The sequence below is a fragment of the Borostomias antarcticus genome (assembly GCF_949987555.1).
Source record: "Borostomias antarcticus genome assembly, chromosome: 3".
NCBI classification, from domain to species: Eukaryota; Metazoa; Chordata; class Actinopteri; order Stomiiformes; family Stomiidae; genus Borostomias; species Borostomias antarcticus.
In genome coordinates this window covers 4,119,200-4,139,254 of record NC_140236.1, presented here as the reverse complement: position 1 = coordinate 4,139,254, position 20,055 = coordinate 4,119,200, and the positions used below count along the sequence as shown (strand labels likewise).

At 45.4% G+C, this 20,055-nt stretch overlaps 1 protein-coding gene across 1 annotated transcript; it reads right to left on the bottom strand.

The window, feature by feature from the left end:
* Nucleotides 1-583: 583 nt before the first annotated feature.
* On the bottom strand, nt 584-8,350 carry tmco4 (transmembrane and coiled-coil domains 4; the record flags this gene model as incomplete). Its single annotated transcript, XM_084461933.1, has 14 exons — nt 8,233-8,350; nt 7,398-7,548; nt 6,920-7,094; nt 6,783-6,810; nt 6,566-6,695; nt 6,125-6,222; nt 5,487-5,630; nt 4,696-4,815; nt 3,983-4,147; nt 3,466-3,602; nt 2,955-3,039; nt 2,528-2,645; nt 2,140-2,257; nt 584-1,246 (listed from the first exon to the last, which is right to left on the bottom strand). Exons 1-14 carry the CDS (start codon nt 8,270-8,272, stop codon nt 584-586), a joined length of 2,172 nt encoding a protein of 723 aa, XP_084318059.1. The 5' UTR covers nt 8,273-8,350.
* Nucleotides 8,351-20,055: the final 11,705 nt, after the last annotated feature.

The following is a 20,055-nucleotide window of genomic DNA, read 5'->3' as shown; positions in this document are numbered from 1 at the left end:
GATCTGTGTGAACGCCGATGGTAGAAGTCCCTACCTCGATGTTTGTTTGAGGGGAGGAGTGGGTTTCCAGAGATGAGTGAGATCATCCCTCACTCCCGTCACGGCTCTGAGTGGGTGGCAGTGAGACAGGAATAGTTTAGTCCCGTCACTGAGTGAGGTAACGAGGAATGGCTTGGACAATCACCGGGTGAGTATTTATGGTAGTCTGGATGGACATGTCCTGTGATAATAACCATGGCAACCAGGTCCCAGAAGGAGAAAAAAAGTGTCATTTACGCTTCTGTGGTCTCATCATGCTACATTATTTTATATCCTCCCTCCCCAAAATGCTGTGCAGTCTTGTATTTGACGTAACATTTTGCTTGTAATCAAATTGACATTGTATATACATGAAGCCTAAAACACAATACTGATAAATTATGCAACACTTTTCTTTCCAGTTAAATTATTTTGTAAAATATTACTTAAAAACATGTTAGGCTGCCATTGTTTAATTAACCTACAAGGCCCTTATGGGGTTCACAAGTTCATGATTAGTTTGTCAAGTTCATTATCGGTGTCCTCGGTGGCATGTTCTGAAAGCTTAGTGTGGAGAATGCTGTCCTTCCACACACATCTTTGATGTTGGACAGTCCAGCTGAGAAGAGGAGGGACTACGAGGCGGTCGGTCCTGTAGCCTGAGCCCTGCGCGCGTTGGTGGACGTGCCTTTGTGCACGTGTGTTCAGTGGTCCAGTGTGTGTCCTCCCAACTCCAGGACGTGTGTTCATGATCAGATCCCGCCCCCTCCGCTCCGTCAGACTCCGCCCCCTCCGCCCCATCAGACTCCGCCCCCTCTCCGTCACACCCGGTATGGAGAGCTGCAGAGACGTCCTTCTGAGAAGACTTCCCCTCAGGACGATGTGGCACGTTGTCCCCGACTGTCTTTTGATCGGCGGTACTCGTATCGTTCAGGGAGTCCAGCAGATCTGAAATGTCAGGGATGTCCCAACCGTCACCCATGTCCTCCTCCTCCTTCACCTGTGCTGCTCCCTCATCCTCTCGTCCCAACGTCTCACCTACACCTTCGAGACGCTGCTCCCCGGCCACTTGGTCTTGGGGGGACGGGTCAAGGACGTCCACTTTGCCCTCTGCTACGGTTAACGGTTGAGAAAGACCGCCGGACGCTCTTGGCGCTTCCCTGGTGGGCAGACCCACTGCCACCAAGATGGTGTCCATCTGACACATGTAATCCAAGTGACCTTTCACCTAGGACGCAGAAACAAGAATTAATGTGCTCCGGCAGGGGAAAGTGGCATTCTGGACAGAAGTGTGTGTGTGTAAATGTAAATGTAAATTTCAGGCACAGGTTTCTCCGACATTGTGATAACTTCTCTTTTTGTAGTTGTTTTAACTTGTGTAACTGTAGCTACTGAACTTTTCCCAATGTTCTCTTGGTACCAAGAATGCTTTATATATTACACATATCACTGTACTAGGCTGTTTAGCGTAATGTCAAGACTTTGATGCATTCCACCTTTGTGCATTAATCATCTTTCTTTTTCTAATTAATCTGTAACATGGATTATTTTCATAGTAGGCGTATAACAGTGACTGAATGGTTAAGCATTACTGACAGTGAGTATCCATCCTGTACAGTATATACATACTGTGAATCACAATTGTTCTTCCGCTTTTAATAAATGGTGTGAATAAAATCACTGTCTGTGGGGTTTATAAAGATTTCATGTGACATTGTCATTGAAATACTATAATACAAATGTAGAATTGTTATTCAACCTCCTTGCTAACTCTTTACATTTTAACACAGATACACACATTTCTGACAAGATCAACTAAGATGGAGAAAGTACAAAGTTGTTTCGACTATTGTATCACCAATGGCAGTGGTTGAGCGCAGTAGCTATAGTGGATTTGAAAGGGTTTCAACCAGCAGGTCGGTTGGTAAACTACACTGACGTGCGACTGGGCCTCTTCCCCCACCTGTTTGCCCTTGAACTTTGAATTAACATAAATCACATTACATTGGACGCACACCCCATGAGCCCCGATGATATTTGAAATTATCTGTGCCACTTGACACTTGACAGATAGACAATGCCATCGTTATTATGCAAAATCCTTTCGAGTCCCCAACTCACCACAGACGACAGGTCCACGTTGATTATGCGCCGATCCTGCAGGCTGATTGGCTGCAGCCCTGCGACGCACAGATGAGCGGACGAGCCCCGGTACAGGAACCTGAGCAGCCAGTCCCCTCTGACAGGCGGATGGACCTCGGATTAAAACCTGTCCAACCTCTGAAGCATGCCGGTGCTAACCTGCACTAACGGACTGCCCTTTTTCAATTATTCAGCTGCTAATTTCCTAACAGATCATAAACTTATTTACAATGAGTCCAGCTAATGTAATTCTCATAGCCGGAAATAAGGACTCTAATAATACCACTCAATATGCAGTTATGGTCCAATAAACAACCCCATTACACATTTTAATTTCCGTGAAAAAGACCATCTTTCTTTTTATTACCTGCTGTATCCGTTCACGATCCTCCCGGCCACCACCTTGGCCATCCTCTCCCAGGCCTTCTCTGAGCCGTCTACAGGGGCTCCCAGGAGGACCACATCCTCCACCACGCCCTCACAGCCTGGGGAAGGGGAAGCTCATTTATTCATTCAGAATACAAAGTTAATTTCCAGTTCTGGCTTGTGGTTGTTTTATGGGTTAGGGTTAGGGTTACAACTACTGACAACTGGGACATGATGAGGAGTATGATCTACGGTTAATAGCCTATAAGGCCTCCCCAAAGATATGGAAAAACTCTCTGTGTGACATTGGATCTGTGAAGGCTGACCTCAAGAAGAAAAAGCAGAACAAAATTCATTTCTGTGATTAAAAGTGCATCGTCACAAGCGATGAGTTGTTTGACATTCAGTGTTCTGTTTGCTTGATATACCTTGGTCATTAGCCAGTTCCTGCAGACAGAAGTAGATAACCCTGGCTCCCAGACTGAAGCCGATGAGACTGACGGGACGCTTGCCCTTTATACAGAGACGGGGAGAACAGAGATGAAACATTAGTGACCTTCATCCTCCCGTTTATTGACCTGCTGAGTGTTCTGACCTCAAACCTATTAGCAATGTTTTGTGTTTTGACCTCAAACCTATTAGCAGTGTTTTGTGTTTTGACCTCAAACCTATTAGCAGTGTTTTTTAATCCCCTAGGTGACAACTGACTACTGAACAACAAAATGATTTGATTTGTGTGAGCACATGATTAAAGCTCACTTGACCCCTGGTCTTAAATATTACACAAGAGGATGCATGCTGGCTACGATTCGCCTCAGGGAGTTCCAACTTCAACTGTGGATGATTCTGTGGAACCGCAGTGCAGTAAGGCAACCTGGCGACACGTGGCGTCTCCTGCCACCAGCAGGCGTGGGTAAACTCCAGGGCTGAGAGGCCTACCTGCTGTCTGCTCCTCAACACTTGGGCCAGGTGTTTGCCCACCTCCGCAGAGCGACTGAGACAAACGCACCAGGGGTTGTCGATGACGCTGGCCACCGCCAGCAGAGAGGCGGGCCACATCAGGGCGGTGACGATACCTGACGAGGCGGACACACACAGACAGGGGTGAAAATTAACTTTTTGGCTCACGGTGAGTCACCTGCCAAGGGGACTGTAGATGAAAAAATCTACCAGCCAAGTATATATTTTTTTCAGATAGCCTTCCGAAATCTAGTCGCCAATAGGAAATTTTACCTGCATTTGGCCGGTGGCAGGTGTTAATTTTCAGCCCTGGTCACAAACTAGCAACACGTGTCTCAGATACAAGGATTCAGAAACTAGCTTCTGCGACACGTATGTCACACAAATTCAAAGCTGGGATTTTTCATCCATTAACCAAACATGCTGGCAGTAGAAAAATGTGAGAGAAACTCTCGCTCCAATACTGCGGCGTAAACGTAAACAATACTGGGCGCACCTGATAGGATGGTGTATTTGAGGGCCTCCTGGGCCACCATGCTGACCAGGCCATCCAGCAGAGTGGCCATGGCGCAGCCCAGGTCCCGGAGGAAGCGCGACTCCCACACCAGGCAGTACTGCTCCCCGCACGCCGCCAGGCTGCACCACGGCGCCTGGAACGAGCCTGGAGGAGGGGCGGCAGGGGTCAAGGGTCAGCGGTAGAAACAGACGACTCACCGCTGAAGCGTTGTGATGACTTTGAAATTCTCTTAAAGGGCCATGCCGGTCTGAATACGACTTGATCTCCTTAAACTAGTCACCCAACGTATATCACATTACCGCAATCCATTTTCCGAAGCAAAGCTCACATTAAAAGATATTTGCATTTTCGCGTTTTAATTACATTTCAAAAGTGGAACGCGATGGCTTTACAACGCATTTTTAAATTGTTCCCTCGTTGCGCTGACAAACTCGCCCCAGTTAGTTTCAAATAATTTTCCGTAGCTTTTATTGGTAATGTGATATACGTTGGGTGACTAGTTTTAGGAGATCAAATCATATTTAGACAGGTATGGTCCTTTAACGCTAGGATGTTTGGCCGTGGGTGAGAATTGCTAGTGCTGTGTTAGAAAAAAAAAAAACGTCTACCAAGGTTTTTACTGTCAGAGTACTTCTCCTCATCTTACAGCTTCCTGTTGACAAATAAACGACCGTGACGTAGCGCATGCTCACTGTATTTGCCGCTGCACAGCCAGCCAGTCACAGCCACAGTGAGGTGGAGGTGCTTCCCTGAGCTCAGAGGAAGGAACTCAAACTCCTCTATGGCCCCAACTCGCTTGTTCATCTTGTAGCCTGGAGAGAGAGAGAGAGAGAGAGAGAGAGAGAAAGTAAGACTCCTAAAGCCTAATTTATGCTTCTTGAAAAATGTCACTCGACAAAAAAAAAGTGTTGCTTTGGGTCGTCTCTATGGAAACAATCAGCCGTGCGCTTGTCATTTTGTTGCGCGTTTGTTGTCATTCTGAGAGAAGCGGCTTTCTGAGGGAAAGAGTTTAATCTGAGGTAAAGAGGTTGTTCAGAGAGCGGTTTTCATTGTGGTTTCTTTTCATTCTGATCGTGAAAGATTCCCTTCCACGAATTCCGCAGTACATGGGCATATGTGAAGGGGCAGGGGTGAATTGTATAGATGGGGATATCTCCTCACAAGCTCAGAGAGATGTTCCTCTACTCCTTCCATGACAGCCTAACGTCAAATGACAGCCAAAACTAAAACAAGGCTGCGGAACCAGCATATCCATGGCAACGCACGAGCCTTCTATCTAGCTATCCAATCACACTTGAGCGACAATATTTGAGTCAGCGACATTTTAAAAAATCCCTTGGTGTGTGACAGCCCTCGGCGACACTTTTTGACACTTTTTGTCGCCCATGACATTTTTTTAAAAGTGTCGCTCGGCGAAGCATAAATTGGGCTTCATTCTTGTACACTGGCAGCACTTCTTCACCCCCCCAGCCCGCCATCTCACCGGTGAGACCAGCTCCTGCAGCTCCAAACAGGGAGGCCATGATGGCGATCCCGGTGGCCGAGCCCAGAGCTGCTGCCCCTCCTGCACCCAGCACAGCGCCCGCCCCCGCCGCCACCATCGGCGCCGCCAGCCCGCCCGTCAAACCTGGAGACGTTCGTCAACGAAACCAGAGATTAGTCACTGACACTGTAAATATCGGGAAGTATTCAACAAAACAAAAATATAGCGCACTTAGTATGAGATCATTGGGGGAGATGACAGTCTGGTTATATGCATGAAATGTAAACCAGCTCAGTGGCCTTGCGGTTAGAGAGTCCGCCCTGAGACTGAGGTCGTGAGTTCGATCCCCGTCCGAGTCATACCAAAGACTATAAAAATGGTACCCGATGCCTCCCTGCTTGGCACTCAGCATCAAGGGTTGGACTGGGGGTGAGTTCCTGCAACTAGTCATGTTGATGTACTTGTACATCAAGCTGCCTCACGCTACAGAAATAGGAGATAGGCTCCTGCCCCATAGGCCACTAGGCCAGAGAAACATTGGTTCTCAAAAGGCTTACTTACTTACTATGTGCATGAATAATATTTGTTAATAGAACAGTCTTCAAATGCAAGTGATTGGCTGAAGCATTGGCACTGACCTATCACAGTCCCCCCGCCTACAGTGGCCAGACCAATCAGGAAGTAGCGGCGTAATTTTCGTCCTCTCTCCTTCCTCTGCCGTCGAGATGACTCTTCTCTAACAGGCGGAACAAGAACACACATTTGACAAGATGCACGCACGTGGTACAACAACATTCCACAACAAAACAAAGCCCCATGGAAAGTACCGAATGTGGGAGTAGTACAATGACTTACTGTCGTAGTCCTGGGTGAAAGCAGTGACACAAAAAGGAGAGCACACTAAAAATGTAATGTAATGTTATTTTGCACAAACCACACGGCAATTTACGAACTTTGTATCGAGTGACATTTTTACTTCTATGTAACTACTGTAGGTAAATCTATCTCCCTCTGTCCCGCCATCTCTCCCTCCCTCCCTCCCTCCCTCCCTCCCTTCCTTCCTCCCTCCCTCCACTTACTCGCTCTCCTCTCCTCCCCCTCGCAGGCTCTCCCCCAGCGACTCCTCAAACTCCTCCAGGTGCCGAGGGGCCACGCGGAGCAGACAGCTGACATGGCGGACGAGGACCCGAGACCTGGCGTCGTACTGGCCTGAGGAAACGCAGAGAGGGGTTGAAGGGGCACGACAAGTCGGGAGAGTCAAACTCGGCTCGACGAATCAATGAGCGAGACTCTTACCGTCTTTGACGGAGAAAGACACCAGATCCTGCCAGAGAGGAGGAGGAGGAGGAGGAGGAGTGGTTGTTAGCGTCTAGGTCTACATGACTGACCCTGGCTGACCCAGGTCTGCAGGATTGACGTACGCTGTGACCAACCTGTGTGATGGGGGCGGCCCCCGCAGACAGCAGCGGCTCAGCCTGGAGGATGGAGAGGAAGGTGTCGCTGCCCTCGAAGCCCAGCCCTGCCAGGAAGGCTCCCATGACGGGCATGACAGACTCGTCCAGCCCCAGCCAGCTGACCAGACCCTCCAGATACTGCTCCCGGAAGCCCCTGCAAACACACCGCAGCACCGCACTGTCTCTGTGACGGAGGTGGCTTAGTTCGCCAAGAAACGGCCGATGGCGTTCCACATAGCCTACACTCTTAAGATACATTTGAGTCGGACCAACATGGTTGCTTCATACTTCATACGAAATGTTGTTTCCTGTATTAAAGTTATTTTGTGGCATGGAGCTATAGTGTGTGGGCCTTATCTTTCCATCACTGACGCTATCCAACCTAGCACCTTTATGTGATGTATGTATAGTCTCTCTCTTTTCATGCTTCATACTTTGACACACCAAGTGGTCCTACCTGTTCTCTGGACCGGGAAACAGCTGGCCCAGAGAGACCCCACAGAGCCCAGCGTAAGCAAAGCGCCCTGGTTCGCTGAGCTGCCTGCCAATCACTGCCTCTGGGCCAGGCTCCTCTGGGCCACCCTGAGCAGGCTCCGCCCCCCGGGGATCTGAGAACACAGTGTATAAATTATGAAGTGAGTGCGGAATGCGGATTGTAGGCCACACAAGTACATTTTTACATTCTTAATGTATCAGTCTTGAGCAAGGGTAGTACACAGATAGTATAGTACACAGTAGTATACAGATATGGAGGCAGAACAGAAACTGTAAAGAATCCACTGAACTTGGAGAGAACAGAATGGAGTGCAATCTGGATGATAAGAGCAATATTGCTTCCAATATTTCCATAAAAGACTCCTTTTTAGTCCAGAAAACAGTTTTGAGATTGATAGCTATTTATCTGGATAGCTAGATGATGCAGAGGCTAGAGGTGTGACTACCGTATTTGCATTGCATGCATCACAACAACACAAAATGTTCTAAACCCAAATGTCCTGTCAAACCCCTTTAAGTGTCTACTTTGAACATTGGGTTGATAAACCGACGTTAGTGGGTTTAACTTAGCTCCAGTGTGTCAGCCTACCAAGTAACATGGCAAATTCACATTATCTACCTATCAGCTGCCTATATCTTAACAACAAGAGTAACGTTAACGTAACAACATTGAGAACATATGTTAGCTAGCTAGTGCTACGATAGCTAAGCACCGTTAGATGAAAATAGATCCGCTCTGACACACGCCGAACTTCGCAACAGGTCAAGACTAAAGATGAGCCAGATTTGGCAGTTACCTGGAGTTAATTGTCCGATATTATTTTTATTTGCCTCCATTGCCTCCAGTTTTCATGTCACTTTAGAGCTACCATGATGACTACCGGAGTGGACTGAACTTTGTTTGCAACTTTTCACGTCCACGTCCACTACGAGACTCCCTCTAAACGGGTCGTGTTCAAGATCACAAAGTTTAGCAACAAGTTAATCACGCGCAACGATTTGAACGATATGGGTGATCAACCCTAATCTCATTGGATTACCTAACGTTAGTCTGTTACAATAGCAGTGTTGGGGGAGGCTAGTTAACAAAGCGAATTACTTCTGGAAGAAATGAGCCGCAGCCGCATTAAATCTTTCAGAACAATAAGAAGCAAAGGAATATCACTGTGCAGCCAGATGTTGAAAGTCTGTAGTATGGAGACGAGAGTAATGCAAAATGCATGCTCCACTACTACTGTGCTACTACGGTGCATCCGGAAAGTATTTCTACTCACACCCTTTTCCCCACATTTTATTATGTTACAGCCTTATTCCAAAATTGATTAAATTCATTTTTCCAGCATCAATCTACCTATCTATGTAATAATATACCATAACGACAAAGTTTTTTTTTTTTTTTTTAATTAATTAATTAATTTATTGTTGCAAAATGTAAAAAAACACACAACTGAAATCACATGTAGGCTACATACGAATTTACACCCTTTACTCAGTAGGCTACATTGTTGAGGCAACTTTGGCAGTGATTAGATTAGTGATTAGTTTGATTAGTGATTGCAGTCCACCTGTGGTAAATGCAATTGATTGGACATGAATTCATCAAAAAAGTCCAAGGCACTCTTCTTGATTAAAAAGCTTTAATAATAGGCTAGTTCATCTCAGAACAAAGCAATAAAAAACGCCAATATGTTTTGACCATGGGGCCTTTGAACTAGCCTATTATTAAAGCTTTTTAATCAAGAAGTGTGCCTTGGACTTTTTTTGATGAATTCTATGTTTGTCCCTGACATCCAAAGAGCACCTTCTAGAAGATATTGTGACTACAAGAACGCCGAAGCCCTCCTTTCCAATCATATGATTGGACATGATTTGGAAAGGCACACACCTGTCTACTGTACTGTATGTAAAGTAGTAATAACCCACAGTTGACGGTGCATGTGAGAGCCAAAACCAAGCCATGAAGTCGAGGACATTGTCCGTAGACCTCTGAGACATCTGGTAAAGGGTACCAAAACAAAGTGCAGCATTGATGGTTCCGAAGAACACAGTGGCATCCATCATTCTCAAATGGAAGAAGTTTGGAACCACCAGGACCCTTCCTAGAGCTGGCTGCCTGGCCAAACTGAGCAATCAGGGGAGGAGGGCCTTGGTCAGGGAGGTGACCAAGAACCCGATGGTCACTCTGACAGAGCTCCAGAATTCCTCTGTGGAGATGGGAGAACCTTCAGGCCTTTATTGTAGAGTGGCCAGACAGAGGCTGAGGCTCCTCAGTAAAAGGCATTTAACAGCTTGCTTGGAGTTTACCAAAAGGCACCTAAAGGACTCTCAGATCATGAGAAACAAGATTCTCTGGTCAGATGAAACCAAGACTGAACTCTTTGTCTTGAATGCCAAGCAGTACATCTGGAGGAAACCAGGCAGCACTCATCACCAGGCTAATACCATCCCTACGGTGAAGCATGGTGGTATCATCACCAGGCTAATACCATCCCTACGGTGAAGCATGGTGGTATCATCACCGGGCTAATACCATCCCTACGGTGAAGCATGGTGGTATCATCACCAGGCTAATACCATCCCTACGGTGAAGCATGGTGGTGGCAGCATCATGCTGTGGGGATGTTTTTCATTGGCAGGAACTGGGAGACTAGTCACTAGGATCAATGGAATGATGAACGGAGCAAAGTACAGAGAGGTCCTTTATGAAAACCTGCCCCTGAGTGCTCACGGTCTCAGATTAGGGCAATGGTTTACATTCCAACAGGACAAAAACCCTAAGCACACAGCCAAGACAACGAAGGAGTGGCTTTGGGAGAAGTATATGAATGTTCTTGAGTGGCCCAGCCAGACCCCAGACTTGAACTCGATAGACCGTCTCTGGAAAGACCTGAAAATAGCTGTGCAGCCACGCTCCACATCTAGCCTGATAGAGCTTGAGAGGATCTGGAGATGAGATTGGGAGAAATGCCCCAGATACAGGTGTGCCAAGCTTGTAGCGTCATACCCAAGAAGGCTTGCCTCAACAAAGTACTGTGTAAAGGGTGTGAATACATATGTACATGTGATATTTCCGTTTTTTTTTTATTACCTCCGCCCCAGCGATAGCTGAGTGAGAGGTAATGTTTTTGGTGCTGTGTGTACGTCCGTCCGTCTGTACGTACATATGTCTCTCAGCAGGATTACGCAAAGAACTACTGCACTGATTTTCAGGAAACTCAGTGGAAGGGTGTAGCATGGGCCACCTTAGAATGCATTACATTTTGGAGCAGATTAGAATTACGGGGTGGGTCCACGAGCCGCCCAAACACTTTGCTTTTCTCATTTGTTCAATCAAAAATTAAGTTAACAGTTTGTACAACATGATGTGATAAGTAGAAAAATATATTTACCAATAGAACATTTCATCTCTTTCAAATGAAAAACTCCAGCCTTGACAACAATTTATAATTCTGTTCTGTGGTGGGCAGTTAGTACCACTGTTGACCAGTAGATGTAAGTGTTACATCCTTTAATTCTGGTGTAAATCTAGATACATGTATTTCCAAACCCCTTCTATCCTGGATATACTGGTTTGCATTATTGTTAATTTGGATAAAGCACCAATTGACTATGAATCCACAAATGCATTTTCTCTAATGGACAGTCTCTGTTTTAGGTTTTGGTAAAGTGGTGTGATTGATGTAAATTCTACATCTTTCAGAATAAATAACTGCCAACCGTTTCAGATATAATGGATAATGAATTCACCTCCTCTAAGAGTACATCGCATATGGCCTTGAGTCAATGCAACAGTTCCATGCCAGGAGTGAATGCAGATGTGAAGAGGTAGCAGGAGAGGGACGGCACAAGACACAAAATATGCTTATTCTGTTCCCATTCAATAAAAACAAGGTCAAGTAGAGAGGTAGCCAAACACAATCATGTTTTGAGCTTATATAGTCACAGTCGAACACATTTTAGCACAGCCTTAGTTCATAAAGTAGATAAGTTTCAAATAAAGTAAAATTGTAGATGTTTTTTGTGCGTGGCTGGCCAGCCACGCAGCTAGAATAGCAAATATCCAGTAGTCGTCACTCCCTTTGTCCCATTGTTGACCTGCAGTTCTATGTTGCTACCACAAGAGGCAGTGGTCCCAGAACCTGCAGTTCTATGTTGCTACCACAAGAGCATTTACTGTTTTTGGCCACAGGAGGGCAGCAACAGGCTTAGAAAGACTGTGTTCCTTGTTCAGTGGGCAGCAACAGGCTTAGATAGACTGTTCCTTGTTCAGTTTCAGCAATTCAATAAGTATTTGAGTTAGGCTATTTAGTTTATTTGTGTAAGTATTTCTGTTAGTTATACATTATATTTCTTTATTATTTCAGAGATCACACACTCACTGTCTGTTTATGTAAGTGAAGAGAATTGAAAGGTCAAATAATGTTTATAGAGGGGTCCACAGCCCCCGACCCAATATGACGCGAGGGGGCGGAGTCTTGCCACCACACCACTGTCCATGCCACGGACACCACAACTCAGCCCTCGAGTGGGCTAGAGACACAGGGTCTTCACTGGTGGGGCCAGGTGAGTGGCCCGGAGAGAGGTACATTGTCCACGACCAGCTCTGACCTGAGGGGGCGGAGTCTCGCCATCACGCCACTATTCATGCCACGTATCCCACAACTCAGCCCCTGAGAGGGCTAGAGACACACTTGTCTTCACCGGTGGGGGCAGGTGGGTAGCCCAGAGGGGGGTCTAAATCCAATAACAGTCTAACATGTGTCTAGTAGAAATTACAATGCTCCTTCCATTTAAAAAGGGTATATGAGCTGAGCTGACAAAAATAAAACTAGCAGCAACTGGCAACAAATACAATCAAGTGAAGTCCAAATGGAACTGAGTAGGTCTGAAACCATCAACTGTATGGAGAATTAACAATTCTACTACTTCTACAAGAAGTAGCCTCTGACCCAGACAGACCACGAGCCTGACTGAACGTCATCATCTAAATTACATAGATGGAAATGGAGATTATTCATATAGTGAAAGCTGGTTTACACAATTAAACAAATGGCACTAACACAATAGACAGGGACTCTGGAGGAGTTTACCTTCGACTACACGTTAGCTGCGCTGCTGTCGTCACTCTGGAGCGCAGTAAAAACGGGACATTCCTGCAAAGTTATCGCATGCTGTGTGGCCAAATGTTTTTGCATATTTGTAGTATTTCCCCCCTTTGATGAAATACGTTTTTTGCAAGCATTGCAAATAGCCGTGTTGTCATCTTGTCGCGTGAAATGTAACCACACTTTCGAACGTTTATGCCTAGACGACATGTTGCTGGCTTCTTCTACCGCGGTCTAATGAAACAAAACAAGGCATCGTGCGTGCGAAGTCATCGCGCATGCGCAGCAACAACAGGAATCGTTAAATATTTTGGCTAACGATTCCAAGGAATCGATTCACTGGGAACCGGTTCTCAACAAGAACCGGTATTCGATGCGCATCCCTACTGACCGCTACCATTAATGTTATGGAAGCTGCTGCTAGTTGTTGTGAGCTCATGAGCTAACTGCTCATATTGTGCAGGATTAGCATTGGAAGCATTGGAACTTCTGTGTCCAGGTGACAAGACCTATCTTAATTTATCAGACATTATTTCATGTCATTTCAATTCACAGCTATTTCAGTGGCATGACTAGCTTCCGTCCTACCAGTCCTGAACAGAAACAAGCCAGCCACGCACATAAGCTAGGCTGGACCTGGCCTGGTTTCTCTCTCTCTCTCTCTCTCTCTCTCTCTCTCTCTCTCTCTCTCCCACCCCCCCTGTTCTCTATATGGGATATCTTCTGTACTATATATGGGCAGCAGAACATCAGTTCCTACGTGGCACCATCTTACAATACTGCTGTACCATCTAATGACAGGAGTGTATGAAACACAGGGAAGTCTGTGTAGGTGGATTAAGTGTGTGGTGGAATTGTTAGTACAACCTGTAACCTGTCAACATAATATCCTGCTGTGTCAGTAAAGAATCCCCCAGCCTATGTGTGTCTCTCTGCTAAGTATCCTGTTTATATAGTCTGCAGGTTTCTGGTCTCTCTTGTATCACACCCTGGTAGAGAGACACAAATCTGTAAACAACACAAATTTAAGTTAAACAATTGTGAGCATGGTTCCATTTTTCTTTTCTGACCGTAGAAACAGGACTTTATTTCAGACTCTCCAACTTATTTGTGTGGCTTTATGTCATTAGCAGAAGCTAATAATTGAATTGCTTTTCAAGTGAACCGAGTGAAAATGACAAAATGGTGAAAAAATGGCATCCGATTACTTATTCACGTTCAATGCTGGCAAAATAAAAGCTGAATGATGCCATAAAAAGCAAAAACAAAAAATCTTGTGTTACTAGTCGTTATTTTCGGGTTGTGTAGCAGGAAGCAGACAACCCCCTTAACCTCAGAAGCCTGCTTACTGTGATCTACCCATCACCCCAGGGGTAAAACACCAATTTTCCCCTGTGAGCTATGTGACATACCCACACTGTGTACTCAGCCTTCAGATGGATTACTCATTGACCACAGACAGGTAGACAGCAGCACAGACAAGCTCAAACAGCCCCCGGTCCCATATCACAAGCAGACAATGTCATGACTCTTTTTGCCTCCCCTTGGTTTTCTGTCACTTTGACAAGAGAGGAATGGAGTCAGGATAAGGCAGACAGATTCAAGAGACTAACCCCCAGGGCAACGAGGAAGGACGAGAAAGACAACAAAAAGAAGGATGGTGGTATTCAGACGGAGACGGGACACGAACACACACACACACACACACACACACACACACACAGCGAGAAAGACAAAATGAAATGGAAACAAACGAGAGAAGATGAGAGGAGCAAATTGATGATAGGTGAGTGTGTTAACAGCAGGATGGGCTGAATACATAGACTGTCATCCCCCTGTCATTAAGATTGAGTGGGACTACACATCACATCTGGTGAGAGGTGTGAGACGATCTGCCACAAGACACATTCTGAACAGCACACTCTCTCTCCTCACAGGCATGCACTCACAAACACACCTCAAAAACACACTTTCTCCCTATTTCTATCACATTCCCTCTCTCTCTCACACACACACGCACACACACACACACACACACACACACACACACACACACACACTGTCTCTCTCTCTGAGAGATAGAGATATAACGTTTGAGTTGTATTTTGATTGCGTCAGAGTTGAGTGTCTTGGAAACATATCAAAGCAATCATAAAATAAATCCCCCTTTTCTTCTCTCTGCTCACTGTAAAAAGGAGAATGTACGGTACACAGACATCCTATCCTGCTGTTTATGACACCAGCTGCTGAAGAGCACAACCGATAAATCAGACTTAATCAGCAATCTGTGCAGCTCGTTTCTCTGTGGGCTAGAAACGAGTATTCCCAGCCACACGTATAATGGAAAGAGGTGTGTGTGAGTGTGTGTTTGTGTGCGTGTGTATGTATGTGTGTGTATGTGCCCACGCATGCACAAGTGTGTGTGTGTGTACACATGGATGTTGCTAAGGGAGGAAAGCAGCTGTGACACCACAGGGTGGGTACGCTACGGGTGTGAGCAATATGGGTCAGTCATGATATCACAGGGAGAGGATAGAAATGGACATGCAGCTGCAATAGAGCATGGCCAAGACACGCTGAGAAATGAACTGGATGAAAGAGAGAACATACATACAGAAGAAGAAGAAGAAGAAGAAGAAGAAGAAGAAGAAGAAGAAAATAAGTTTAACAAATAAATATCCAACAATGAGGGTTGAAAAACAATATACTGTAACAGTTTCGATAAGGCAGAAGAAGGGAGGGAGAGAAGAGAGAGAGAGCGACAGAGAGAGAGACAGAGAGAGTTAGGCCTTGGAGGAATCTTTGCAATGTGAACACTGATGTAAACACCCTTCACAGAGCTAAGCTGTATTCTGTGGATGGTGTGTGTGTGTGTGTGTGTGTGTGTGTGTGTGTGTGTGTGTGTTTGTGTGCTTGCGCCTGCTTGGCTACATTTGGTATACCAGTCTCTCTTGTAACAGATTACGTGACAGTCAGAGTTTGGGGGACTCTAATGTCGATGACTCATTTCACTGACCTTTATCCATGGTTGCTGAATGACCGGGTTTAGTATTTCACATTTTTATGGAGCACATGCGGTTTTTCACAATTCAAGCGTTAGGCGCCAGGGTTAAAGTTCAATTCATTTGAAAGAAAGGATCATTTGGTTCCTTTCAGTCACTGGATCAATCAAACTTTGTCAATGATTTATAAACTGCAATTTTGTTTGCAGTAAACTGCTTGCAAAGATACTCTTCGACTGTCTTTTTAGATATCCATTTCATTGTAAGTTGTCCTAGTCTGTGATGCCTGCTAATGAGCATATAAGGAGAACATTAGACACATATTCTAAAAATAGAAAGTGTTATCTGTTATTGTTACAATAAGTTCATTGTCTGAGCAAGCCTCCCTAGAGAAGCCAGCACAGTTTTATTGAGAACTTCCATGAGCAGTCTTGGCAGTATGGAAGACTGTTAAATTTCACAATGGAAACTTTCAATGTTGGGTGTTGGCTGATTGACTGTAGAGTAGGATATAGACTCATTACAGAATACAACAAAGCAGATGTTTCAATGTGCTCGATAAATCTTACTGTCTTTACACACAAGACAGTGCACACACCTATACCCCCCCCCCCCCCCACACACACACGCACACACCTATACCCCCCCCCCCCACACACACACACACACACACACACAAACACACCCACCCACACACACACACCCCGCCACACACACATTATAGAATAGCTTATCCAACTAGAAACAGAGTAGCCTAACGAACTTTAGATTGTGGTTAGTGTAACCTGTCAGACGTGTTTAGGAAACCCAAAGATGGATGGGTTTCCAGATAGGCTACACAGAAATACAGTTCGGCCTACAGCATGCTGGGGTGTATTGCTCTGTGTCGGACATAAATTTTGTTTGGATCTGTGGGACTAAGCTCATCCAGCTATACGGTAAGCCTATGTTTTTGTTGGCATTCCTGTTACGCCTTGGAGGCTGACTTATAGGGAGTACAGGAAACATAAAAAAAGAAACCGGCTCTAAAATAGGTCTATAACAAAGCTTAGCCGGAGGAGAAAGACACAGGACGTCGGCATCTGAACAGCAGGAAGATCCCGCTGACGCAGGACCAGGAGGGGTCAGGGCTGGTCAGGAAGACCGTGGGCATGTTGGCAATTAGGAACTTCAACAAAGCCCAGTGATGGGAACCTCTTGACTCCGCCCCCCCCCCACACACACAGGATTTTAGTATATTTTAATGACTATTACTCATTGCCGGTGTCAAAATTCAAAGTGCTCGAGCCAAAGATGTCAGTTTGAATCCTCTCGCCACTGTATCAGCAGTGGTTTTTAACTACTTTATCTTAATCAGATCATCCTATCTGCCCTCATCTTGAGCTCATCTCTCCTCTTTAAGTCTTTCCTCAGTCTCCCTCACCCAGATCAATGTTCAATCTCTACTCAATCTCTACTCCATCTCTACTCAATCTCTACTCAGTCTCTACTGGGTTTCACCCAGAGCAGCAGGGAGAACGTCAACACTTCACCTCTTGATTATCACAGCTGGACAAAACATGGCACCCGAGTACAAACCTCAAATACCCCAAACTTGCCAAAGAGTTGGGGGAAAACTGGCATGAGGAGAAGTAGAGAATTCACTTAACTACTGAAATGGATTTTCCACTGCTATGCCAAATAAGATGCAGCCAAGGTCTTAATAGTGAATAACAGTATGAGCGCTACCATGTGCCAACGTGTCAAGAGAGTGTATGAAACCCAATTACCTTCACTGCTGTATAAACTTCAAATGTTACAAAATCCTACTAAAAAGGTCTCTCCTCTCTCATAGCTGTTTCTCCATATTTCCATTTTGTCACACCTTGGAATTCTGGGACGTATTTTTGATTTGAGCTTTGGTGTGGAGCCACTTTATTTTTCACTATATACAATAAAAAGCATACATTTGAGCTAGTCAAATCTGATTATGATGGCTGGTTCTTTATTCTCCTGAACAGATGATCATGCATTTGGCCCACATTTGCACTTGCTGCATACAAATTGATAGGTTTGAAAAACAAATTGAGGCTAGGGAGGCGGGGCTAGTAGAGAAGGAGCTCGTGTAGGCTACCAAATTATTGCTGAGGACAATTCAGTAGTCTCTGAATATTGATGGGGACATGTCCCCCTAAATTCTAAGCCCATGCATAGGCCTATTGTATGCCCCAAAGCTATGGAACACACTACGTGTAGATATCAGGGAAGCCAGCTCGTTAAATATTTTTTAAAAGAAAGCTAAAAATATATCTGCAGCCTATAAATAAATCTGATGGCCTTCAGAAGGTTAAACCAATATTCGTAGAGGAATAGACAAAATGTACATGTCAATGAGGACAGGGCCAACGACCGCTCATGGAAGTAGGCCTTCAGAAGGTAACACTTCACAGGGGAATAGACAAAATGTATATACATCTGTCATCTGTCAACGAGGGTAGCCTTAAGGTTAAAACTATTCACAGAGGAATAGACAAAATCTATATACATCTTTCACCTGTCAACGAGGACAGGGCCAACGAGCGCTCACGGAAGTTGGCCTTGAGAAGGTTAAAACACTATTCGGAGCGGAATAGACAAATTACACCGCAGACCGAGGAATGTAGGCGTGAGTTTCACTGAGTCTTTCCATCCTATGATTAAGCTTATACTTAATTAATTATTTAATTATGTATTTTACTTGATTTCTTATCTTTATCTTCTTTTTTAATGTGTTTTATCTTCCATATTATTTTCCTGCTTTTATGTTCATTTTATGTCTATTTTTTTGTGAAGGACTCACATGTAGGTGCATGTAGGCTATTTCCTTGTTGTAAAACACGTTGAGATGCATTTTTATATGAAGGATGCTATACAAGTAAGTTATAATAACAATAATAATAATAATAGTTATTATTATTATTATTATTATTGTATAAGATCCAGGTCCATCTCTATCTCCTCATGTCCTTTCCCCAGTCTTACCCTTACTGCCCCACAGCCCTCTCTCCTCATCTTCCTCTCTCCTCATCTTCCTCTCTCCTCATCTTCCTCCTGTATCTTGTCCTGTAGTGAAACTGTAATAAAGGGAGACGCGGATCCCACTGTGTTTCACAATCAGTCCACGATGGTATGTGCAAATAAGCAAAAGCAGACCACCGCTTTAGGTCGCCTAATCTGATATGTGGACTGAAACAGAATAGAAATGGGTTGGCGTGAACTGGTCACTGGTATTGGACGTATTTTCCTTTCAGTAACTCAAGGGTTGTACAGTATGTGGAACCTGAGATGTATACAGCCTATGTACTTAGACTTGGCCACGCATCATCTATTAGTTATCACATGATACACACTCAAGATACACAAACACATGCGTGCGCGCACACACACGCACACGCGCGCGCACATACCATCTAAAGTTATTCCAGGTGGAGATTCCTATCTGATTTACAGCCTGGACAGTTCAAAGAGCAGGATCGCATCTGCACTCTCATCTCAACAGAGTGGTAAGTGTCATTGTCTGGCTCGGAGGCCAGGTCCCAGGAGGAGGCCGGATCCCAGGAGGAGGCCAGGTCCCAGGAGGAGGCCGGGTCCCAGGAGGAGGCCAGGTCCCAGGAGGAGGCCGGGTCCCAGGAGGTCAGGTCCCAGGAGGAGGCCGGGTCCCAGGAGGAGGCCGGGTCCCAGGAGGAGGCCAGGTCCCAGGAGGAGGCCAGGTCCCAGGAGGCCGGGTCCCAGGAGGAGGCCGGGTCCCAGGAGGTCAGGTCCCAGGAGGAGGCCGGGTCCCAGGAGGCCATGTCCTAGGAGGCCAGGTCCCAGGAGGCCATGTCCCAGGAGGCCGGGTCCCAGGAGGAGGCTGGGTCCCAGGAGGAGGCCAGGTCCCAGGAGGCCAGGTCCCAGGAGGCCGGGTCCCAGGAGGAGGCCGGGTCCCAGGAGGAGGCCGGGTCCCAGGACGTCCACAGATCAGCCTGATGATAACAGGATACAAACAAAACCACGCAATAAAATAAGACATTTAAAGACATTTATGATGCGTGTCCATTGTGAAGTATTAAAACAGAGTGGACTTGGGCAGCTGTCAGGGAGCGAAAGTGGGGTATAAATATTATAAGTAGCCTAAGTAGTGAGTGTAGTGTAGTGGAAAGCTGCATACTCAAACATAATTTGCGAATTAAATATTGGTCCAGACCAATGTTTAATATCCAGGTGTGTGCGTCTGACTGGAACAAAGGAAATATTTGGACAATGTATCACCAAAGGAATCCCAACTGACCTTTGTACGATATAATTCCCATTTCCTCCTATTACTCACTCCTGACCCTTCTTTCTTTCTTTCTTTCTTTCTTTCTTTCTTTCTTTCTTTCTTTCTTTCTTTCTTTCTTTCTTTCTTTCTTTCTTTCTTTCCCCCTTCTCTTTACAGTATAATAGACGTGCGGTCAGCTACTGCTAAACTACTGCTGAGTCTCACTCAGAAGATTTACTGCTACATTTTTTTCACCCT